We start from the raw sequence: 26,594 nt of genomic DNA on the forward strand, positions 1-26,594 counted from the left end.
TTAGTTGCATTGCTTAATTCTCTTGAGTTGCCATTTGTCAGTTTCTTCCCATCAAACATCTCCCCCCACCCCGAAAAAGGACTCTTTATCACAATTAAGGAGTACAAAAGATCAAGATCATGGAGGGAATTTCAGGAGAGGCTAGACTCTATTCAAGAGAGTCTATTCTATTGGCTTTCAAAAGCCAATAGAATAAAAGGGAGTAGCACAGCTAAGGAAAGGGGGGAAAAATGGTGGACAGCGTTGTTTGGCAACCCCCGTGAAATGGTCGTTCGACCCCAAATGGGGTCCCGACCCACAGGTTGAGAACCACTGGGCTAGAACAAGAGAATCACGTCAGGGAGTAACAGGTTACTAACCTGGCAATGTTTTAGGATATCTTGTTGGCAAACAACATTTTTTTACTCCTCATCTCTGTGTTGTATTGCAGGGCTAACCCTCGAAACTTTAACTTTGACAATGTTGGTAATGCAATGTTGGCATTATTTGAAGTCCTGTCATTAAAGGGGTGGGTAGAAGTCAGAGACGTCATCATTCATCGTGTGGGTCCAGTAAGTGCTTTCCTCAAATTTGTCAGACTTGTCAGATTTTTTCCTATTAATTTTTGTTAATAAGACAAATGGAATATTGATAAATTTTTATGTTGCAGATTCATGGCATCTACATTCATGTTTTTGTATTCCTGGGCTGCATGATTGGACTTACCCTTTTTGTTGGAGTTGTCATTGCTAATTTCAATGAAAATAAGGTAACACTGCAGACTTTCTATTTTTCTATAGTAATCATATTTATATTGTGTTACTTTTAAATGTTTTAATGTGTAATCAGATAATATTGCTGTGCTAACGTATAGTTAAACAGCAGGAATATTTTTTAATTATGAAATTATTTTTGCATCACATGTAATGTATTGCATACCTAAGTATTTACAGGATTAATTTATAGTAATGGAGTTACAGTAAGTATAACATTTCTAAGTCTTGCTATAAGCATTTTCCCCTCTGGTTGTTCTTACCAGGTATGCAACCTGGATATGACTTACCAAATTTTCAGTAAGATTCTTAACTTAAAAAATGGACAAAGCACACACACACACACACACACATTGGAATTAGAAAACAACCCCTAAAACAGAAGTAAAATAGAGCACTGTTCCCTAGTTGAAAGAATCCCTAATGATTATTCATTCCAATAATGAATATGATAAGAAATAAGCAAATACATTTTGGTGGTAATGGTTCCTGTTGTTTTAGGGAACAGCTCTACTAACAGTTGACCAGAGGCGATGGGAAGATCTGAAGAGCAGATTAAAGATAGCACAGCCTCTTCACCTCCCACCACGCCCAGGTATCTAGATTTTTAAAACTCAGATTCAAGAGATAATGAAACCACTAAGTGATAATGCATACTGATCAAATGTTTAAGTCACTATGTGCCATCAACTTGAAGTTGAGTCTTAGCAACCTTCAGGATGATTCATCCCCAAAATGATCCTTCAGGTTTTCCAGCAGTGCACTCATCACCATTATAACTGAGTCATTCATATTGTTGCTGGCCATCTTATCTTCTTTCCTACCATCTTTCCCATCATTATAGACTTCTCATAACATGTCCAAATATTATAATTTGAGCTTATCATCTCTGTTTGGATTGAGAACTCTAGATTAATTTGTTCTATGATCCATTTTTGTTGACATGATAGCAGTGTTCCAATGTTTGAAGGGCTGCCACAAAGAAGAGGGTGGTCACCTTATTCTCCAAAGCACCTGAAGGCAGGACAAGAAGCAATGGATGAAAGCTATTCAAGGAGGGAAGAACTAAATTTCCTGACAGTGAGAACAATTAACCAGTGGAACTGCTTGCCTTCAGAAGTTATGGGTGATCCATCACTGAAGGTTTTAGGAAGAGATTGGACAGCCATTTGTCTGAAATGGTATAGGATCTCTTGCTTAAGTAGGGGGTTGAACTGGAGGACTGGGATCCCTTCCAACTTTATTATTCTGTTCTGTTATCCCAAAGGTGCATTTTCAAAAGACAACTGAACTTTGCTTTTCCTTGAAGACATTCCGCTTCTCATCCAAGAAGTGTCTTCAGTTCTGAAGAAGCTTCTCAGATGAGAAGCTAAATGACTTCAAAGAAATGTCTTCAAGGAAATGTCCAATTGGCTTTTGAAAAAGCACCTTTGGGGCAACCATGACCTGGATGACTGAGAATCTCCATAGACATTCTATTCGTTTGTTATTCTTTCTATGATCATGTGCATCCATCCCATCAAGCCCAAAGAGAGTCTAGAATGATATAGGATGTCCTGCCATAGGCAGCAGGTTGGACTAGAAGACCTCCAGGGTACCTTCCATCCTATTATTCTATCTTCTGTGTTCTAGATAGTCTCAGGAGTGTTCTCTAACTCCAGAGTTCAAAAGCATCCATATTCTTTCTGTCCTGCTTCTTCAAGTCCATCTTTCATTTCCATAGAATGTCAAAAAGAAAACTATTGCCTGCATGTTTCAGATCTTGAAGGTATAGATATATCACAGTATCTAAATATCTTTTCCAAGGCTTTCATTACTATCCTACCAAGTGCTAGTCTACAGTGTATCTCTGGACAGCTAGTTATTTTACTAATAGTTAATCCTAAAAGGCAGAAATTACCTACCACTTCATTGTCAGTTTTAAGGTTGAGTATTGTTATCGTTATTCTTTGCATTTAAACTTACTTTCTCTTTTTTTCATTGTGCTCCTTGACTTTCATAACTAGAACTTGTAGATCCTTTGCATTTTCAGGTATCATAGTAATTTCATCAGTACAGCTCAAGGTATGGAAGTGTTTCCTTCAGTTTTAAAACTACACTCATTGCATTCAGGCCTGCTTCAATATATACTCAGCATATAGACTGAATAAATATGCGAGTATATAGCAATAGCACTTAGATTATTCACAGTGCTTTACAGCCCTCTCTAAGCAGTTTACCGAGTCAGCATAGTGCCCCCAACAATCTGGGTTCTCATTTTACCGATCTCGGAAGGATGGAAGGCTGAGTCAACCTTGAGCCGGTCGGGATCAAAGTAATCAAACTCCTGGCAATGTTAGCAGAGTTAGCCTGCAATACATTGTTCTAACCACTGTGCCACTATGGCTATCATATAGCCTTATCTCACTCCTGTCATCCTGGAGCTGGTCTGTTTTGCCATTTTCTGTCTGGATTGTGACATCCTGTCACATGTGTAAGTTCTACATGAGGAGAAAGTTATTCTTTCTATTTTCCTAAGGACATTCTACATCTTGGTATGGCCAACACATTCAAATGCTTTCTGTGATCAATTAATTCTTTTTTGTGTGTATTCTTTGGCTTTATTAATTACCCAGCATTCATCAGAAATAATGTCTCATGTTCCTTAACTTTTTCTGAAGCCAGCTTTGTAGGGCTCAAATCTATCTACTTTGCTCGCGTGTGAAAGTGACAATATTATACTGTGTTGACTAATATGTGCCCACAACTAACAGCTACACTGAGGCAAAAAAATCATAGAAGTCATTGCAAATTGTGCCCCATATAAACTTTTGCTTTTATTTTGTTTTTGTTTTTTCAGATAATGATGGATTCCGAGCTAAAATGTATGACATAACCCAGCACCCATTTTTCAAGAGAACCATTGCAGTTCTTGTATTGGCCCAATCTGTGCTATTATCTGTTAAGGTACTTTTAAGGTGCTTTATTAACTACTTACAAATGAACATAAATAGGAGAAAATCGCTGTATTTTTAATAAACAGGAACAATTGTGGTAGAATTTTAAACAGAAAAGAAAATGAGATATTTTTTCATAAACTATTTTTTTTCTTTTGCATAAGTGGGATGATCAAGATCCAGTAACTGGTCCATTAGCTGCAATGTCAGTGGTCTTCACCTTCATATTTGTTCTAGAGGTAATATATTTCAATATTTCTATAAATAAGTTCAGATTAGTTTTGCCTTGTGTCATTTATTGTACATTACAATATTAGAAGATAATATAGATACTATTTATTAATTACATCTATAACTCACTTGAGTCCATTATGACTCCAGGTGGCATATAATATAAATTTAAAACAACACAATGCAAAATGTATAAAAAAACAGATGTCTAGAAGCATAACACTGATTTTATTAAGCCAGTTGTCCTCATAAGGAGTCCACCTCTATTCTAACTCAAGGCCAGGGAAAAGCCAGGTTTTAAGGGCTGTCTTAAATAAGGTAAGAGTGATGATTTTATACTATGAATCTCTGAGGGAATATCATTCCAGAGGATAGGCACTATAATAGGGAAGGCTCACTTTCTTGATCCCATCAAATGGCACTGTCCACTTTGCCAGACCACACAGGAGTGAAGACAAGCAGTCCCTCAGATAACTCATGAAAAGTTCTATAAGTGATCATTAGTATCCTGAATTATATCTGGAATCCTGTTGGTTAACCAGTGCCTACTAGTAACATTCTTAGCAGACACGTTAAGTTATATGGCCATACCATGGCATGCCCATAACTGCCCATGCTTCTGATCCTGGGCCAGCTACAGCTTCTAAATAGTCTTCAAGGGCAGTCCCATGTAGAGTGCATTGCAGTGGTAAGTTACTGTTTTAAAGACATTTTGGTGCAATTGATACACTTGATGAATTTGTATGAAAGTGGTCCTATTCAAGAGTTGTGAATCCAAGTAGTCTTCAAATTGCACACCAATTCCGAAAGAAGTGCAACCCCATTCAGAAATAAAAATGGAATATTTTTGTACTGGGTTGTCCAAATATGCATAACCATTCAGCTTGTCAAGGGTGAACTTAAGTTGTTCCTGGACCTGATCACAGTGAAAGGGGAACCACCGCCTTCATATCTCCTACTCCTAATCCCTGTGAGCAGTACAAAAGGATGTCATTGACCATAGTATCAACATTCATTAAGATCAAGGAGATGCATTGCCCCCATCCCAGCTCCACCAGAGGTCATCTGCGAGCATCATCAATGTCATCTCAATACCATGTCCTGATCTGAAACCTATCTGAAAGGTATACAGATTAGCTATAATTTTCAGGTCTGCCTGTCTGAAGCTGTAACCATTCTGCTGTTCATGACACACAATCCAAGAAAAAAGGAGGTGCTTTTACAAGCAAATGAAGTCTAGGTTTTTGGATCTGAATGTAGGATTTTAGAAGCATTAGTACCCTACTCATAAAGTTTATCTAAAATATCTAAATATGGAGATCTAATCACTGTTCCTGTATCAGCTTTGGTCCGTGTTACTAGATGGTGACAAAAACACCATAGAATTAAGTTAATTAAAATCATAACGAACAGCAAAAGGAGAGGCTTTGCCAATTTCTTGTGTTCATGTAAAAAAATTATGGTGATTAGATATAAAGTGATCGATCAAACATTAAAATAGGTTTCTTTTTCTGCATTAATAATTATAACCAAACACTAGTAAAATATGTATATGTTGTAACATTTTCTTGTATATCAGGTTTGTTTTTGCTCATACATATTTTAATCCAATAGTTAAATTAATTTTCAATAATTATCCATTTGAATATTATTAAAACATAACTTTGAGGAATCATTCAAGATTATACAAAGAGAAGCTCTTACATACACATTTATTTTTGCAAGGTTACAATGAAAATTATTGCCATGTCACCTGCTGGATTTTGGCAGAGCAGAAGAAATCGTTATGATCTCTTGGTGACATCATTAGGTGTCATATGGGTGATTCTCCACTTTGCCATAACTGTAAGTTTCAAGAACCACATTGTCTATTCAAAGAATGTAGGATAGTTTTCCTCTTTTTGCAAATCTGAAAAATGTATAATTCATTGAGGCTTGATCTTGCCTTGTTATGATCATTCCTGAAAAGACAGTATTTTTTGTAATTACAATTAATATTATAACTGAGTTTACTCAGGCAGCTACAAATGGTTTAAACTAGAATTAATGGGATGCAGCATATATAGCTATTTCTATCTATTTCCATGTAATAACACCTGAATAATGAAATAGTGAGTCTTTTTACATCAAGAACTATGCACTCAGTCATTCAATATATTGTATTAAAGCTATACTGGTTATCGCAAAAGTACAATCCTGAGCTGCATTTAATAATCAGTCCTGAGTAACTCTTCAAATATTGATACTTTGTGTTTCAGAATGCCTATACGTATATGATGGGGGCATGCGTTATTGTGTTCAGGTTTTTTTCAATCTGTGGAAAGCACGTAAGTACACATGAGGATTTTTTCCCCATCCTTATACTAATTACACATTGAATAAGTTGGACTGTGGTTTTTTTTTACTGCATTGAGGCTCTTACTGGTTTAAACCAATATTTTGTTATAGCCTAGAAATAAAGAACAGTGAAAAGGGAACAGCTGACACAATCAGAATTAGAAGTATGCAAAATTGTTTAGTTTTCATACAGATGACAACTTACAACAAAAAACATCCATAGTATGAATGAGTGTATGAATGTTTGCATACCATAGTAAGAGCTTAAAAATAAATTTCAATGCACAACTTTTAAACATCTACAGCAATAAATTAACGAAACCTTACCAATAACATTCCAACACAAATTCTAACCACCTCACTATATAATTATTTTGTTGAATTAAAATGTTTTCAGTTTAAAATGAACAGTTCCAAATTTACAAAACAATGTTCTGAATCTGTATCAATTTTGTTGGCTTGAAACAATGCCTGGAATTGTTACAGAGGTTCTAGCAAAATTAGAGTGTTCTTGGAACAATCCCAATGAGGTTGAAACAGTTCACTTCAATTTCAGCACATTTCCATTTTGACCCATGTCTTATACCAAGCCTTCTTTCCCACTGCTTTCCAGGTGACTCTGAAGATGCTGCTGCTGACAGTAGTTGTCAGCATGTACAAAAGCTTTTTCATCATTGTAGGAATGTTCCTACTGTTGCTTTGCTATGCTTTTGCTGGAGTAGTTTTGTTTGGAACTGTGAAATATGGAGAGAACATTAACAGGTATGATTTCTGTCACTTCATCTGAAAGTATTTTGATAACTGTGATCTTGTTTTAGAGCATCCTTGCTTTGATGGATGCCTTTATTGTTATTTTACCAGAAAAGCAGCCCTATTGATCTGTGACTGACAGTCTCAGAAAATCCAGCGTCAAATATCAAAGTAATGCTTATACTGTATACATGAATCCACTCTGCAATGACTGCTTGAGTATTTGCAGAACCTGCAAGCAGGGAAACAACAGGAGCTGTTATGAATAATAGCTAGTCTGGGTTCAAGCTTAAGATCCAAAACAGCCCCATGAAGAGACATATTCAAGCAATTTTCAGGGCAGTGCTGGTTACGCTGTCAGGTGACAGAAAGGTGTATATAACACAGCTAGTTCTGAACAATCTAAACTATCCTGCTGCTCTAAATATCGTAAACACTACCTTACTTCCAACTAGAGTCTCATTCAAATACCACACCAGTCCTTTTCTGTGCAGATTGGGGGAAATATACCATGTTATCATTCAACTCAGGTACCGTAGCAGACTAGACTTGTATAAGTTAGCCTGGATAGGGAGGGGGGAATTATCCAAATACCCTAAAGGATTGTTTGGTTATGTTCTTAGTTGTGAAATATTGAATAATTATTTTTATTTGTTAAAAACAGGCATGCCAACTTTTCATCAGCTGGTAAGGCCATTACTGTACTCTTCAGAATCGTCACTGGAGAAGACTGGAACAAGATAATGCATGACTGCATGGTAAATTGACTGATTAAAATCCTGTATCATTTTAGCCATCAGGAGCTTTGCATCTTAAAAATACTTTACATTTTATTTTTTAAAATCTGATCCTTCACCCAGACTTTGATTTATTGACTCTTGAAAATGCTGTAGAAATAAACGTATAAGTACTTGGCAAAAATTATTAGCAAATATTTGTGTTATATGCCCAACTAGATCCATGCAGTTTTGTTGTATTTATTAAAATCAAAGATGACAGGTTTTCAGTTCTAGAGAATGTATTAACAATACTGTTATGTGAAATGTATTATCAATGATAAAAAATTGTTCTTTTTTTGCCGGATCTTTGAAGCAGTCAGTGAGAAATACTGTGAAAGAACTCTCCCTTCTCTCCCCCCAAATTATCCCATCGCCATGATGTGGTGATGGACTCTTAAGTTAGGAGACATTTTAAATGGGTGTTGTATAAAAAGGTCTATATTCTGCACCCAAAGAAAATATCTGTTTAGGGAGGATATATCTATTTATGAAGGTTAGCTGAATAGAACTAAAAATATAAATGCAAATATGCAGTCCAAATAATTGAAGTTGGTAATTCTCTAGAAATATTTGGTCATTATTGGAAACAGCATTTTGAATTACTGTATGTGATCCATCTTCCTCTCTTGTCAATTCAGAAGAACTTTTCTCTTTGGTTGTAGGGGGAAATGGTGTAGTCTTTTAGCATAAATAAAAAAGAGATTGTGGTGTATAAGCAGTACAACGATTGAGCTGCTACATTTCATGGTGACTGTCACATATAAATACCCAACACACCCACAATATTTTTGATTCTGATATTAAGAGAATGCTTGGTTGGGGGAAAAAACAACATGTGGAATGGAAAGCATCAGAGAAAGGAGGAAGTTGATCCATTCTGCTGAAGTTCAAAATACTGTGTGTGTGTGTGTGTGTGTGTGTGAGAGAGAGAGAGAGAGAGAGAGAGAGAGAGAGAGAGAGAGACCCATATCTACTTTTGTACCCCTATTACATGTAATATAGCTTTTTGTTTCATGCAGGTTCAACCTCCTTTTTGTACTCCAGATAACAGAACATACTGGAAAACAGACTGTGGGAATTATGCCGGTGCTCTTATGTATTTCTGTTCATTTTATGTCATCATTGCATACATAATGCTGAATTTACTTGTGGGTAAGTTTTAGTCATGAAACACAGCAATAAAGTTTTCACTGTGTTTTAACTCTATTATGGATTTGATCAGGACCTAGTCTTACTTAAAAATAGCCATTAACTCCAGTGTTTCAGTCAGTCAGAATTAACAAATACTACTGATTTAACCGGTTCTTCTCTATGTATGATCAAACCGCCACATGCATTAATTTTATATATTTATAATTGACTGTTCAATCCTGACAGCCCTCATAATTATTAGTGAAAAAATGAAATAATATTTAAATAATCTGATTACAAACCATAAAATAAAAACAATTAGTCATGATTTAGTAAGTGCAATCAATTATGCCATCCAAAATAAAATTAGTAAACATCCCATAAGGCTTGCCAGAGTTTCAGAAGTCTTCAAAACAAAAATGAGTTCTATATCTGAGATTCAGTGTCTGATCTGAAGAGTCTCAGGAAACACACATGGAAAATGCTACCACAGAACTGCTTTCCTCACCTAAGAAGCAAGTGAAACAGAATCTCACTTCTGGCTCTTACCATACATTGTCTAAAATATTCACATGAATGTTTAAAGCAACATGAACAACCTCAGACTATATATGGTCTTTGAGCTTTCCATGTAGCCATCCACCTAGTCTCAAATATCCTATGTAGAAGTTTGGTTCAGATTTCTCAAAAAAAAAAAAAAAAACCTGTGTCAACACTGCTAACATCGGATGTTTTTGCATTGACAACAGATGGAAATGTAGCTATCTTTTCCCTTTCGCTTTTAGAGTTAGATGATGCTAGAAGGGAGGGATGTGAATGAGAGTCCAGCTAGACATAACAACACTAAACTTAGAGTGAGAATCAAGGTTATTTAGCCCAGAGCTGATAAAGAATTGGCCGGCTGGAGAGCTGGAGAGGAAGCCAGCGCTTCAAGCTAATTGGGGAATGTGATTTATGACTGTTAATTGGAGGAGGGAATTGTGCTTTGATACTATGTGCCCAGGGGAGGGAAATTCAATTTTTGGCTTTGATTATGTAGTGCTGATATTATGCTACTCGAATAAAAGATCGTTTAAGGTAAACAATGCCTCGAAGTTCTTTTGAAGAGTTTTATCTGTTGGAAGCATGTTTATGGTTTAAGTGTGGATCAGAAAGACAGTTATCAGAGAGAAATTAGTGTTCTTAGTTTTTAGCTCCAATTTTATTGACTGCTTGCTTCAATCCCATTCATATTCCATGGTGAGCAGATTAGTTTTGAGAACATATGACCAGGCAGGGGGAAAAACAATTATCTATGTTTGCTTTAATGAACGTCAGATTTTTCAAAATGTTGCAGAATTATTTTTTTTGCTGCCTTTGTTATGAACAAGGTTTGTGATTTCCTTTATTTAAACATATGCAGAATTGAAAAAATAAGCATATTATGGTTCCAGGCTGCTTTATAGCTTATTCAGTTTCTAATGAAGACAGCAGAAAATTGTGTTTTTTTAATGTGGGTGTCTATTATGATATTAAAATTTATACATCAGTTGTCAGACTCGAAGAATCAGTTCCACTGATTTATTGCTCATGCCTATACACAAGAATCTAGTCAACTAAGGTCAGCACTAAATTGGTGTAGATAAAAGTCAATGGAATTCAAGAGGGGCTGGATTTAGATTCCTTGTGGAACATAATGATTCCAGCCTGATTTCTCTCTTGATTCTGCCACCAGGCTCTGCCTCCCCTTCTCCTACACATGACAAAATCCTTTTATGATTTTACAAATTTAAATTATTTTCAATTATAAATGCTTATAACTTGGGAATCCCTTACTTTTTTATGTTTCTATCTTATACAGCTATAATTGTGGAAAACTTCTCTTTATTTTATTCCACTGAAGAAGACCAGCTCTTAAGTTATAATGATCTTAGACATTTTCAGATTATATGGAATATGGTTGATGACAAAAGGGAGGTAAGAAATTTCTCTTTTAAATACTATAAGTTTCATTGACTTACTGCTCTGCTAATCAATTGCTAAAAATGTAGCAATTAATTAAAGTAAAAATGGAATGTTAAATCCTTGGAAAAAGTCTGTGTCAACTTTTGTTGCTTCCCCATCCAGTTTCATGCCAGGTTGGCCCTCCCATCCAGGTCTATAATATGAACTATAACACAATATGACACATCAAGGCAGTCTTCTTTGAGAACGACCCATCTCTCTCACCTTATCTCCCGCTGCTATCACCAACATGATGTTACTGCCTGGCCCTTCCACCTCTCCTACAACAGTCCAATTTTCCCTGGCTCATCACTATCCCGGCTTAGAGAGCTCCATCTGACAGCCAGGTCACAATATAAATTTTCAACCAGCTGGCTGAACTGGCTCTTTCAAGTCTCTTCTGCAATACCACACTGCTTAATTTTAGACAGCCAGCTGCCACTACCCTACCCCAGCACATATACCTCCTGTTCCACTCCTGCACTAACATAAACAGCACCCTAACTCACATCTACAGACTGAGCCATTCTAAATGTCACTCCTGCCCTTTCTATCTCTCATCCAGGAAACCAGATACCTTTTACCTTAGGGAGAGAATTCCCCAGAGTGACAGGCTCTATGACAGCTGCAGAACTCAGATTGGCACCTATTTCAGCCCCTGAATTGCTGCTGGAGCAACTCACCTCAGCCTCCTTCTTGCTCAGGCACCTCATTGTAATTATAATAGCAAAAGACTGGCAAAAAATGTCAATGTTACTAAATCATTTATTTGAAGAATAATAAAAGACAAATATAAAGCTCTTTACAGGTGTGAGTATTTTCTAATTGTGACTTTCTTTCCAGGGAGCAATTCCTACTTTCCGAGTCAAGTTTTTGTTGAGGCTATTGCGTGGAAGACTTGAGGTAGATCTGGATAAGGACAAACTTCTGTTCAAGCATATGTGCTATGAAATGGAGAGATTGCATAATGGTGGAGATGTAACATTCCATGATGTATTAAGGTATATTGAGCAACACAGCTGGGCTGCAAACCTGTATCTCAGAATTATCTCACAAGCTGCAGTTCAGGGAAGCTTAACCAAGGAGATAGGGCTACATCAGTTAGGGTTTCATTGCATCTTATCAGGCTAAAGATACAAATACAGTTTATAAAACCTTTTTTCATTTAGGGATCTATTAAATTTATTTATTAATAAAACACATATTTTAATTGCTTTTTCTCATTACTGTATTTAATCGTGTACTGAAAAAAGTGCAACTTTCATATTATGAATCGAGGTAAGAATGAAAACTTTAACAGAAACAAAGTTTTTGTTAGTGCATATGGTTAGAGCTATAAACAGTGTCAGAGCATGCACAGTCTTATTGCGCTGAGATAACCCAGGAGTAAATACAGTAAACAGTGGTTTATATAAATGGTGGTTTATCTTACACCACCTACAATATACATACACATGTTAATATAACAGGCTCCAACACAAAGCAGTTACAGCAAGAAATGGAAGAGAGAGCACGCATCTGCTGAGCCTTCCCTTTTATACAAAGCTCTTAAAGGGACACAGACCCAGCTGGCTCTTAAAGGGACATTGACCCTGCTGAGTCATTCCCATCATTACATCATACATCTCACATTATGTCAGCTGGTTAGCTTTTAAATCATTACTTTGACACAGTCATAGAAGCAGTTATCTTAACTGGATCTTCACCAACCTAATCAACCAACTGCTCTGATCACAAGTTTCCTTGTAATGTATAATTACTTCAACACACTCACTATGTAATTATCCATGGATACAGAGACATTAAGCATCATTTTACAAGCCAAATAAACATTCCAAAGAAACTATATGGTTTTGACATAGAGTCATTTTCATTTTTAAAAAATGTATATTTACTAATATATGTTTCTTCTAGCATGCTGTCATATAGATCGGTTGACATCAGAAAAAGTCTTCAGCTGGAAGAACTCCTTGCTAGGGAACAACTAGAGTACACCATCGAGGAAGAAGTTGCCAAGCAGACAATACGCATGTGGTTGAAAAAATGCTTGAAGCGCATTAGAGCAGTAAGTTTAACATTATTGTGTTATTAATACACTTTTAAATGCTATTTTAAAAGTCAGAAGATAGGACTTGAACAAGTGAGTGGAAACAGATGTACATTTCAGATAAATATTGATATATTTATTAATCTTATTATTACTCCCGACCCTGCATTTTGCAGGAGTCTTGCCTTAATAACCAATAAGATTCTGTGAAATCTTCAGTGCAAGCCATGTGAAAACATGACATGAGCCTTGCCATCTTTTCTTGCTAATTCCTTCTCTCTTCTCACAATTGAAAACATTTAGAAAAACAACAAAAATGGAAGATAACAATATTGGTGATGATTATAGAGCACTTTGTACACAAGAGTTGATTTTGCCCGTATAAACTTTTTACATTTTATATATATATATGAAAGCTTGAAATGAATTTGGATTCCTAGAATGTGAAAAAAAATATACTTCTACATTGCCTTCAGGAGTTGTGAGTGCCCCATTGCTGGAGGCTTTTAAGAAGAGACTGTCTAATTTAAAAATTATTGAAGGTAATATACTTCAATAGTTTCTAGATGATATTTGGAAAACATCTTTTTTATTATTTTGCTTTAAATAACTTTTTGGGATAGTCAGTTGAAAACAGAAATCAAGTATGTGTACCTTATAAAAATAATACAATAGGAAAAATCATTTTAAAGAGAATCCTAATTTTTGAAAAGTACTTTGATTGATTTTATGCCATCAAGTCAGGCTCAGACCCTAGTGACTGTGTGGAGAAATGCTTATCATTTCAGTCTGTCACCAATAATAAGCCATAACTCTTTGATCCCATCCATCTACCATCACCATTAATTACCCTTCTATATTTCTTAAGCTTGCCAAGGGTTTTTGAAAAGTACTTTTAAAGAAAGCAAAATATATCATGTGTGTCTTATTTTCCTAGAAACAACAGCAGTCATGCAGTATTATCCACAGCCTCCGAGAGAGTCAACAGCAGGAGTTAAGCCGTTTCCTAAATCCACCAAGCATTGAGACAACGCAGCCAAGTGAAGATATGAATGCTAATAACCAGGATAACAGTGCACAGCCTGAGGTATGGGTTCATCCCTACTGTTGTTCTCAAAAAGCCAGTTTGGTGTAGCGATTAAGGCATCAGTCTAGCATCTGGGAGGCCATGAGTTCTAGGCCCACTGTAGACATGAAGCCAGATGGATGATTTTGGCCCAGTCACTCTCTCTCAGCTCTCATTCTCACTTCCAAAATATTGCCAAGAAAACTGCAGGGACTTGTCCAGAAACTTGCCAGGAATCAATATTGACTTGAAGCCACACCCTAAAATGGCCTAGTACACAGCATATGAGAAAACATTCAACTGCATCTGAACGAGACATATTTGGTAAATACCTACCAGATCTAAAGCACCTCAGTAAAAGACCTTTCCATTCATTCCTGCCCCCAAAAATGTGTGTAAAGGACACATACTGTTTGCTGCTCATGGAAACTTGCTTTTCTTTCTTTTTTCTTTTTCTTTCTTTTACTTTTCCATTCTCTTATGTTTAATATAATTTTTATGTTCAATTTTATGAGGCCTAAAATACATAATTTCTGTGATCCATTTTATGCACAGGGGAGTTTTATAACCCTCAGATATAAACAACCTTTATTTTTTCTGTGACCAGTGTTTTATATTTTGGAATAACACATTGAATCCCATAACATTCTGGAATACATTTTCCTAAAATGTTTCTAGAAATAAATGTGGCAATAAATAATATTGTCAATAGTTGTAGTCAGGGATGTAAAAGAAACTTAACACAGATATTAATGGGAATAAAATGGCTTGATCTATCACAACAGATTCTATTAGTATCTAAATGAGAGAGCAACATTTAGAGTGTAAATATGGATGTTTGTATCTGGGTGAAATGTGTCAAAATGGATTGGAAAAATTACATACAAAAAAACATGCATAGAAAACATTATTAACAGATACACACACACACACACACATATGCACACACATAACATTTGAGAAATCTGCATTCAAATCTGCCAATGATAATGAAAATGGCTTTTAAAAGAATTAACAAAAAGAAAATACACGGGGCTGAACAGAATGATCTATACAAAATTTCAACTGCAAAATTTGTGAAACAAGGGCCAAAAATCAAAGGTCCTTTTTGTTGTTTTCAGGTTTTAATTCCTTTTCTCTCTCATTCTATTCAGACAAGTAATGAACAGCAGCTGCTTAGCCCCACGCTTTCTGACAGAGGTGGATATCGACAAGATTCTGGTGAGGGGGGTAAACCTCAGCGAAAGCTTGGACAATGGCGTTTGCCATCTGGTAAGTGAAAAGGGATATAAAGCACATTCCCAAACTGATGCAGTTTCAGAGTATTGAGAGTACAAAATAAATACAAAATGCCTTCGGTAAATGAAGTTGGTGGTTTCCTGGGGTGACCCTTCATGAATGCACACACAGGGCAACTTGCAACATAGCTTTTCTCCAAATATAGCAGTGTGAAGTATAATGGCCTGAAAGAAAGTAAGTGGCTCAATTTAGCTAAATAGGCCTTGAATTCAACCTTCCCCATCCCAGTTCAACACTCCAATTTCATGTTTGGCCACCAGAATTGGCATCTCACCAAAGTTTTAACAAATCCAAAGTGTCCAACCATTTTGGAAGTGTGGCTATGCTGCAGAACTAAAGTCCTCTAGCTTGTGGGTAAATAGAGTTTAGACCCACTCCAGGCAATGCCATCATGTAGAATGAAGTCAGCTTTGTGGCATGCAAACCAATCATCCCTGGTAAGGGACGCTCTTAGCGGTTGAACAAGATTGTTGGTTACCTTGCTCTCAGCTTTGCTTTGTGCCCTGGTGATGGTGGGAGCTGTTGTTTGACTGGAAGGGATGATAGAGTTTACAGTCTCCTCCCTTGTACTGTTATACTGGCATAGCCTTGAGAGTACATCTGCCATGAAATTATTTCCTCCCGGCAAGTAATACAGAATGAAATTGAACTGACTGAAGTATTGCACCCACCTCACTAGTTTAGAAGACAATTTTCAGGGAGTCTTCAGTGCTTCCAGATTCTTGTGATCTGTCCAGACCTCGAAAGGAGCCTTATTTCCTTACCTGTCTCCAGGTAAGTAACATCCATTGTACTGTGTAGGCTTCCTTTTCCCATATTGTCCACCTGCACTCTGTGTTAGAGAGTTTCTCGGAGGTATAGGCACATGGTTGTAGGAGTCCTTGTTTGATCTTTTGGAGGAGGATGGCACGCACAGTGACATCACTGGCATCTGCTTGGATGACAAACAGTTCGTCGGGATTGGGGTGTTTAAGGACTGGCTCAGCCACAAACAGTTGCTGGACCATTTGAGTGGTTGCCCCAGCCTGGATATTTCCCTCTCCTTTGGCTTTGAGAAGATTGGTGATTGGCAGCTTGATCTGTGCAAACGCCAGAATGAACTGCCAGTAGAAGTTAGTGAAACCAAGGAAGCTTTGCAGCTCCTTCTGATACAGGGGGCTTCGAGCACAGCTTGTACCTTCTCTGGGTCCATCTCTACCCCTTTGTGGGAGATGCAGTATCCCAGGTAACCTAGCAAAGCTACAGCTCAGGACGGCAGTTCTTACATTCATAGCATTTGTGTAGAATCCAGAATTTTATTCAGTTTGGCCTTTGGTGACACCAGAAGGAAAGAGGAAAATCCTAGCTCTAAGTGCTTGGAAAGAAATCTATTGTTCAATAAATACTGTACATTTTAAATACAGAATAGAAGGAATGTTCTGTTGAACTGGGATTATGGCAGAATAATGTCTGCCACTCAAACTGTTCAATACTCAAATAATGATTACAATAAATAATTGTTACTCTTAAACAGAAAAACAAGCAATAACATGAACAATGGCAATAGTGAATGCAACAATGAGTTAAGATCTTGGGGCTATAAACAACTAGGGTTTGTAGATTCAGAGAGTTAACATCATAAAAGGCTTATCTTGAAGATCCATGGCTACCATAAGATGCAGTGTTGGGTACCAGCTTAATTGGTTTCAAAAAAGAGTTGGACAAATTCATAGAAGTCATGGGGATCAATGGCTATTAGCCTTGATGGCAAGATGACTGCTTCTGAAAGCTATCTGCTGGGAGACAAATTGACGTCCTTCTGAGGTAGGCTGGCCAACTGTTTTTATAGATTGCTGGACTTGATGGGCCAGAGTCTGATCCAGTAAGGCACTGCTTATGTTTTTATGTACTGATTTAAATGCATAAAGAAATATTCAATAGACTCACAGTTAAAGGGAGCAGAACTTCAAACGTGGAATGGTTGAAGAAAAATCAACTTATAGTATGCCATTTGTATATAAGTTTTTTTAGTATATATTTATAATATACATTGGCAAAAGTCCACATTGTAAGCATTCTCATTTTTGTTACCAATAAGTGTAGTCCTCGTTTAATGATGTTCAGCAACCATTAAAACCAAACTTACAACCGCATTGAACTAGTGGTACTTACAACTTGTAATTGCAGTGTCATAGTTCTTCACTATCTCATGATCATAATCCAGGCACTCAGCAACTGTCTCATAATTACAAGATCACATCATCCCATGGTCATGTGATTGCCATTTGTGATTTTCACTGGTGGCTTTCCACAACCAAAGTCTGTGAGTGAGCTGACAGGAGTTCACAAATGAGGTCAAGACATTGCAATTAATGACAGTGCAAGAATCACTTAACAACAGCAGAACTGCCATCGCTAAGCAGCATGGTCACATGATGTCATGCTTTATGACAGTGGTTCTCAACCTGTGGGTCGGGACCTCATTTGGGGTCGAACGACCATTTCACGGGGGTCGCCAAACAACGCAGTCCACCATTTTTTCCCCTTTTCCTTAGCTGTGCCACTCCCTTTTATTCTATTGGCTTTTGAAAGACTCTCTTGAATAGAGTCTAATTCTATTGGCTTTCAAAAGCCAATAGGAATTGTCCAGGCTGTCTCTGCCCTGCTGAGCCCGCCAAAAGTCCCATTCTGCAAACGGTGCTGCACCAATTGAGTAGTCCTCGACTTACGACTGGTTGAGTAGTCCTCGACTTACGACCGGTTGGGGGTTGCGGCATGAAAAAGCTTGAGAACCACTGCTTTATGACCATGTTGCTTAGCAATGGAAATTCCAGTCCCAACTGCCATCATTACTGAGGAGTTCCTGTACTACTCTTACATTGTGTCCTGTAGATGCTCAGCTTTCTCTGGTAGTTTTTTTTCTCCAAGTAAAGCAGTGTGAAATAACAGTCTGAGAGAAAGTAAGTACCAAGTAGGACTTGAATTTTAATTTAGCCAAGTAGGACTTGAATTCAATCTTCCCAGTCCTGGTTCAATACTCTAATCACTACTGCACTAAATAGGCTGGACATGGGCTTATTCAAATTTTGTTTCCAATTGTTAATAATTTTGTTTTATATATGAAAACTTTCAGTTATATATAAAAAGGGTTTCATTGTAGAAAACAAATGTGAAAATACAATGCAGTTCTATAGCTTATCAGCTTACTTCCAGCAGCTGGCAAGATATAGTACCTATCAGTACAGAGTAGTTCAGAGAGATAGAATTACATCCTTGGAGATCTCCTCTGTGTAGATTTGTCTCTAGAAATGTTTTGCCCTCAATAGAGGAGAAAGCATGGTAACAAGGGATACATAATGGAAGCCTTAAGTTCATGGGATCAAAAGCTGCTAATTTCTCTCACCAAAGAAAATAATCCATGGAGTTAACATTGTGTTTCCTCTTGTTGGTGTTATTGGATAATTATTTTTTTTTAAAAAAAAAATTCATTAGGCTTCAGAGGTGGCAAATATTTTGCCACAAATCCACTTTTCATCATACTAGAATTGCTTAGCATGATGATGATTTGTTTGCAGTGAATATTTTTCTCTTTAATTTCCTAGCCCCAAAACCAATAAGCCATTCAGTGTCTTCAGTCAATATAAGAATTGGTGGTCGGACAACTATGAAATCTGTTGTGTGCAAAATGAATCCTATGTCAGACATGGCTTCATGTGGATCAGAAGTTAAGAAGTGGTGGACAAGGCAACTTACTGTAGAGAGTGACGAGAGTGGAGAAGACCTGCTTGAGATCTGATTGGGAAAAGATTCCTCTCAAAGACACACTTATGCAACACACCTGTGGAGGAATGGCAACTCTGGACATTGCTGCTTTTTAATAACAGTTCTAATTGACTGTTTATATCAAGATAAGCCTTGGAACTCATTGTCCTTCAACTTGGCAAGATTTATTATTTAATGTTTATTTTGAACATCCAGGATTGTTAACATAATGAGCAACACAAATGTCCAGAAGAAGTAGAGGACCTTTGGACTTGTTCCCATAAATCATGAGAAACGCTTCAGGCTCTCAGGCTAGGCTTCCTACTTTTCAGCAGACTTTCAATATTGCTGCTCAGCCAATATTTGAAATTTCAGGTTTCTCTGAAAGTATATTGTTGCTTGTTAAAATTTGGGAAACAACAACAAAGGACTAATAGTAAAATATGACATGTCATGATGTGTACCAGGTTGATATTCTATTTTAATAGTATGGGTAAGTTATGAGGACACAACATTTTTATTTAGAGACACTGAGACACAATTGTTGTGGAAGTAAAAGCACCCCAAGGAGAATATTGATATGGACATGCTGCTAATGTTTCACATCACTTGAATATTTTTATTTAGGTCAGAGTAGATGACTTCTTTCAAGCTAAGACTCATGTTGAATGGTTGGGTTGGGCTGTAATTGCAAAAACATAAGCCAAGACAAAAACTAAGATACTTTTAATCTGATTATATTTATTTTAGTTAAATTAATTCCTATTACATATGGTTAATAGGATTACCTTGTATGTATTTTATAATTTTCCCTTCTTTCAAGTTAAATATTGCAGTTTTGGTAGCAATTTGGGGAAAGTTTCTGAGGACACCATGCAATACACTGACCTCAGGTTGTGCTTCTCTTATTGAGATAAATACTATTCCTAGATTAATTCATAGGTACCCTTGACTATCTACTTCACTTGATCATTGAAAGTTCCCATTGGACAAATGCAAGTTCTTTTTGTACATTTGAAGGACATACTAATTCTCAAACAATATTTCATGTATTTGATTTGTGTCAAAGTTTACATACCAGAGGTAGTGTGTCAGTATTTTCTCTGAAATTGTCAGACTTCCTTTGCCCTAAATAATTATTTAAACAAAACAGCAACAATGTTGTTGTTTTTTTTCTTTTCTACCATATTCTACCCATCAATATTAGTGTTGTTTAATGATCTGTGGGAATTAATTCAGAATGAGGTAGTTACTTATTTTCCATTTTTACAATATATTTTAATATGCAAGCACAATGTGGTTAATTTAAAAAATAGGGTTTCATTGTTAATTTTTATAATATGCTTATTTGAAGTACACTGATATCTTATCAGTGCACCTGTTTAATTAGTTCCCTGCTTTTTCATCTCTGTTAATAACTATCATCTATTAGAAATGAAACAGAAAAATAACCAGTGTAGATGTAACTACTTAATTACATTCTGTACATACATACCTACATATGTACATACATACATACATACATACATACATACATATAGGTTCGTACGATATTGGGAATAAGACTCATGGCAAGCCTAGAAAAACATCCTACTCATGGAAATCTGATTTTGTGCTTCATTATCCTTGTTAGAAATGAACATGTTTTTAGCAGAAATTATTTCTAACTCACTATTTAAAAGTCATTATATCATTATATATAAGTATACATTATATACTTAGTCATTAAGTATTAGATGAGATTAACAGCTAAAGTATGCTCATGAAAGTAATCTATTTTCTAGTCATGCTTGAAATATCTTTTTTAAAAAACAATACTTTGATATCAATCACTATTAAGGTAAGTATGAAATAATGCATTAAGAAAAGAATAGTTGACAATTCTAAGATTCTATTTATAAAGATTCTAATTCCAGATATTTAATGAATGGCAGCAAATGAGCATTTAGGAGCCCACAATTATGAACCTTCATTATGCATTTAAGCATCATAGAAAAATGAGTCAGACACATGAGGATTGGGGAAAATTAAAGATTATGAAGGCTGGAGAGAAACTTGGCTCTAACCACTGCTGTGCTACAATTACTCAATTATAGGTTATAGAAGTGATAATCCACCTACTGACAGTGATCATTATCTCTCATCTCAAGAGTAAGGACAAACAGACTATCTTCCTAATTTTAGTTTCGTATTGGCCAGAGTAATGAAGAGTGTGTCTTTACTACCTCTGAAGTGCTTTTACCTTCATCACAATCACTCGTTCAAAACTTGAACCAGGTGGTTTTTAAATACAAAATGGAAGATTTTCTTCAATTAGCCTATGAAGGATAAAGTTTGGCAGGTATCATAACTGATCAGTATATGAGATCAATTAATGGTTCCTCCAGAAAATTTGACCTTCTTTTGTATGTCTGCGTTGTATTTTAATGGTGTGCAAAATATTTTATATTTAAAGCTTTCATGTATAAAATTTCACAAAATGTCCTGTTCTGAGTGTAAAATTGCTGTTTCAAATATGAAACAATCTGTTCTGAGCATTTTGGAATTTTTTTTGAGCTATAAACAAGCATTCTGAGCATTTTGAATGTTTGTTTCCAATCCATAGATGAATGTCATATGTAGTATGACCAAACAACAGCCATGTTACTATTTCTAAATGTTTGGGGAGGAAGAAACAGGATTCTGATGCCTACACCTAGACAATAGAGTTTGCAGGATTTTGTATCTGCTTCCCAACTGTGGCATCTTTGGGGCGAGATATTTGCCACTACCATCATTTCCTATGGAAAATATGTTGCACTACTATGATGAGTTGAGCTTGAAATCACCAGAAACATAAGATTTCACCTTAAAAAAAAAAACCCTAAAATTGTATATTGTCCATGTTCTCCAAGAGCCTTATGGACATAAAAGTCCCAGCAAAACTAACAATCTTGTGTTAGGTTGATGCACGGTTTTGTTCTTAATGCAGGTTTTATTTTAACCAAGATATGTATCCACAGACTTGTATTGCATTTGATTATTCTTGGTCACAGATTATTGTCTTTATGTAGTTGTCTGTGTGAACATTTTGCTGTTTAGATTTAACATTTACATTGAAACTTCCTATAATGTTACTAAACCTGTGCATTTTGTTGTTTAAACTAGATTGCATCAAAAACCTTAAGAAAATATCATTCCTACTATTGTCAAGGATAGTTATTTGTCTTTTCTTTTATGTCTACTTTAACTTAATATTTTTTAGAAATAAAAAATAAAAAACTGGAAATTTATAAAATATACTATGCTAAATTACAGAAACTTTCCTAGTTATTACAACAAATATTCTTTTTAAACCTCTGGCAAATATCCTTTGACATATAATGTCAATAAAAGGCAGTTGCTTTCAGCGGTTGGCTGCTTAGAATTTCATTCTCAGTGGTTTTGATACATTATTTGATGCAATATCTATATTTACTTTAAACATTTTGGATACTTCTCAACCAGATAACTGTAGTAGTTCAGAATAGCTTAAAAGATAAAGAGTAGATTTTAGATTGCACTAAGAGGGGAACAATTTCAAGATCACATAAAGAGATAATACCATTTTATACTGGACTGGTGAGACCACACTTCAAATACTTCCTTCAGTTCTGGTCACCATGATACAAAACAGATGTTGAGATTCTAGAAAGAATGCAAAAAAAACCAACAAAGATGATAAAGGTTCTGGAGGCTACTGTAAACCATAGGATGAATGATTGAGGGAACTAGGTATATCTGGTCCAGCAAAGAGAAGGATTAGGGGTGATATGATAGCAGTCCTCCAGTACTTGAAGAGTAACAGAGAAGAGGAGGTCAGCCTATTCTCCAGAGTAACTGAGGGCAGGACAGTTAGAAACAGATGGAAGATCATTAAAGAAAGATCCAACTTAGAACTAAGAAATTTCCTGACAATAAGAACAATTAATCAGTGGAACTGCTTACTTCCGGAAGTTGGTACTCCATCACTGGAGATTTTCAAGAAGAGACTGGACAGCCATTTCTCAGGATTTGACGCCTGAGTAGGAAGTTGGACTAGAAGACCTCCAAGGTCCCTTCCAATCCTATTATTATATGTTCTATGTAGAAATAATTGGAATTTATTTAATTTTGAAAAGTGTAAGAAAAAAACTAGCAAACACTAAAACAAATCTATTAGGTTTCTGTTACAGGAAAAGTTGTGAATATTCACTTAGTTCAAGGCAGAATCTTTATATAATTTGATTCCATAAGGTTTTCTACTAAAAGTCCTATAGATTGGAACTTGTGGTTTTATTCCAAGTGATTTGACCCATGTGCAGCCCAGTTGGTTTTGTTTCTTTATATGTAACTATGTATAGTCTCTCAAAACCTTGTACAGTATGTGAGCTGAATCAAGCAGTAGAAATGTAAAAGTATGTTACAGTATTTACTATTCCAGCTTTACAATGATAAGAAAAACTGCAAATGTTCTTGTGGGCTATCATTTCACCTTGCTCTGAGCCATCCTCCCATCTTTTTTGAGTTCTCACCTCTTTATTAGCCTCCTCCTAAACATTTCCAGAGTATCTTCATCTGGTACCAGTTGGTTGCCATTACCTCATTGTAGCAGCACCAAATTTCAAACAGGGACATATGAGCTATGCCTAACCAAGAACCTAAGAATATAATCAATAATGATCTAAGAATCAGGCAAACAGTATATGATAAGGGGTCTGGAGACATAGTATAGTTCTGTTGCTTATGTTTTCATTGCTAGACTTTTCAATCCCTGTTTCTTAAAGAAGACCTGGGTTTTGCATCAGCTGAAGAATACAAGGAAGAAAATCAACTGTTACGGCCAGTTTTATACTCTGCACTGCAAACCATCTGGCCCCATCTGCCACAGTGCAGAGGAGACTATTCTAAAGTACAGCAGGTTGAGAAGCAAAAAGGGAGAAATTAGACAGCACCTTTGTGGACAAAGCTGCATTTGCCATCTGCCAGACATCACTACAGTGCTCTGGAAATCCCTGCCTGCCCGACTGGCTCCTAAGTTGGCAGCTGGACATGCTGTGTCTTTTAATTCTTCCCCGAGCATCATTCGTGCTTCTAGGCCAGAATAATCATGCTGATCTGCCATTTACATTCAGCCAGATATTGGTTTCTCATGGAGTTTTAGAAGTACTAATAAACTATTAAGAAACCCTTTGGTGTAATTCCTTGGCTTAAGCATCAATATATAACTGGCAGGAAATATGTTTAATTCTTTCCCAGCAAAATACTGCTAGCTGGAATTCAGTCAGTCTTTTTCTTAATCTGAAGAACTTTCCTGACTTTTAAGGGAGGATGATGCATTACCAAGTTTTGTATTTGAAAACAATCCCCCCCTCAACCCCAGTAACATTTCTAAGGCTGTAGTAACATGTTGTAGATGAGCTTCCATACATACAGGGAGTATTCTGTGGGTGAGTTGATACTTTATGCTAGTCTTGATTCCTTCAGCAGGATCTACTGAATGAACAGCCACAATTGCCTGGCTTTATATCCTGTGCTAACACTCCAGAAGAGAGACTCAAGATCCAGATGGATCTTGACAGATTTGAACACTGGGCCCTGTCTAACAAAATGAAATTCAATGTAGAGAAAAAAAAAAGGTTTTACACTTAGGCAAGAAAAATCAAATGTTCAGCTACAGATTAGGTGAAACCTGACTCAATAGCAGTAACAGTGAGAGAGGGATCTTGGAGTCTACTGGACAATTACTTAAATGTGAGCCAGCAGAGTATGGCAACAGCCAAAAAAGCCAATGCAATCAATCCTAGGTTGTATTAACAGAGGGATAGAATCAAGATCATATGAATTATTAGTACTGCTTTATAAAGTCTTAGGAAGACCATACTTAGAATACTGCATCCAGTTTTGGACACCATGTTATAAAAAAGATATAGAGACTGGAAAGAGTTCAGAAAAGAGCAACAAAGATGATTAGGGGTTGGAGGCTAAAACAAATTTGCTTTGCCTAGTCTAGTGAAAAGAAGGACTTGGGGAGATATGATAGCAGTGTTCCAGTATCTGAGGTGCTGCCACAAAGAAGAGGGTGGTCAACTTAGTTTCCAAAGACAAGAAACAATGGATGGAAAGTAATCAAGGAGAAAAGCAATCTAGAACTAAGGAGAAATTTCCTAACAGAACAATTAATCAGTGGAATGACTTCCCTTCAGAAGTTGTTGGTGCTCCATCACTGGAGGCTTTTAAGAGACTGGATGGCCACTTATCTGGAATGGTATAGAAGCTTCTGCCTGAGCAGGGGGTTGGACTAGAAGACCCTCAACGTCCCTTCCAACTTTGTTATTCTGTTATTCTTTTCTGTTCTGCTATGCCATATTTAATAAACCACAGGGTTTAGAAAAAGCCATATTTTCACTTAATACAGTTGATTAACTCAGTCAGTGATGGCACCATCCAAGCCATTACTTGAAAGTTCATCATTATACCAAATATCACAAGATTTCATACCATTGCCCATCACCTACATCAATAAAAACTAGTTTGCACTTTCTAACATGAAGTCGATGTAGTGAAGGATGTTCATATCTGAGAGTCAGTTTGATGCTATGGGTATCTCCATAAACTCCCTTGGATCTCCTCTAATTAGGGTTTCCTCCCCCATAATGCCAAATTTCCACTTTATTTCTGACTGAGCTTTGGCATACTTGAAATTACAGCTGAGCTAACTGAACTATTTGTGATATTTCAACTCCATAAAGCTTATGGATGGGTTCTTTACATATATTCTTGCCTCAACCCATTCTTCCCTTATCCTAGACTGAACCTGTACTAATGGGGCTTTCAAAGAGAAAGATGGCTTGATAGCTTGGTGGTCTTGCAGCTCCTTCCTCATAGGAATTATAAGAATTTTATTTGATTAATTGATTGATTGATTTGCAGACTGCCAGACGAATGAAACTGTAGGAGATATCTGTAAGTTATTTATTTTTTGCTTTTCCTTGGCCTTGAGTGGAGTGGAAAAGATGGTGTATTATTGTTGTGTTCCTGCAAACTCCATGGGCAGGAATTTCTGAGATTTCTCATGGTTTCTGAGACTGTAATGGTGGAGTTCATCTTCAAACTCCATTTGAGGGACTAGGGATTAAAAATGATAGCAATATTCAAGAGTCATGTATTGATATATTGTACTTCCAGATTTATAGATTTTAGCTGTTTTGTAAGGATCTTTAATCTTTTAAACACTAGAGGGCCAGCATTCCCTTTACAATAAATTCCTTCAGAAAGGAATTGGACATGAGAAAATATCTCTCTCTCTCTCTCTCTCTCTCTCTCTCTCTCTCTCTCTCTCTCTCTCTCTCTCTCTCTCTCTCTCCCCCTTCCCTCCCTCCCTCCCTCTCTCTCTATACTTGATGCTGAGATCAGAACTATACACTTCCCATTATCTATTTCGGGAGGGTTGATTGCTGGCTCTACACTGCACCACATTTATTATGAGAGATTAATACATAATTGCCCTTTCAGAATTTAAGAAAAAAAATAAGTTCAGTTATA

The 26,594-nt window shown here is 36.4% G+C and overlaps 1 protein-coding gene across 8 annotated transcripts in view; it reads left to right on the top strand.

The window, feature by feature from the left end:
* The window catches only part of NALCN (sodium leak channel, non-selective), a 222,774-nt gene extending 199,803 nt beyond the window's left edge, over positions 1-22,971 (top strand). For 6 of the 8 annotated variants that reach the window (XM_039337741.1, XM_039337739.1, XM_039337745.1 and 3 more), the window contains 16 exons: positions 431-551; positions 650-748; positions 1,254-1,347; positions 3,592-3,698; positions 3,853-3,927; positions 5,645-5,764; positions 6,178-6,246; positions 6,870-7,018; positions 7,671-7,764; positions 8,805-8,937; positions 10,757-10,872; positions 11,743-11,900; positions 12,814-12,964; positions 13,884-14,033; positions 15,167-15,284; positions 18,893-22,971. In XM_039337741.1, the coding sequence (XP_039193675.1) occupies positions 431-551; positions 650-748; positions 1,254-1,347; positions 3,592-3,698; positions 3,853-3,927; positions 5,645-5,764; positions 6,178-6,246; positions 6,870-7,018; positions 7,671-7,764; positions 8,805-8,937; positions 10,757-10,872; positions 11,743-11,900; positions 12,814-12,964; positions 13,884-14,033; positions 15,167-15,284; positions 18,893-19,086 (1,948 nt within the window). In that variant the 3' untranslated portion in view covers positions 19,087-22,971. The remainder of the gene's footprint in view (positions 1-430; positions 552-649; positions 749-1,253; positions 1,348-3,591; positions 3,699-3,852; positions 3,928-5,644; positions 5,765-6,177; positions 6,247-6,869; positions 7,019-7,670; positions 7,765-8,804; positions 8,938-10,756; positions 10,873-11,742; positions 11,901-12,813; positions 12,965-13,883; positions 14,034-15,166; positions 15,285-18,892) is intronic. The other 2 variants (XM_039337742.1, XM_039337744.1) reach the window with 1 other exon arrangement.
* The last annotated feature ends 3,623 nt before the right edge of the window (positions 22,972-26,594 follow it).

Source organism: Crotalus tigris, unplaced genomic scaffold, assembly GCF_016545835.1.
Source record: "Crotalus tigris isolate CLP2741 ecotype Arizona unplaced genomic scaffold, ASM1654583v1 scf7180000017685.4511686, whole genome shotgun sequence".
NCBI lineage: Eukaryota > Metazoa > Chordata > Lepidosauria > Squamata > Viperidae > Crotalus > Crotalus tigris.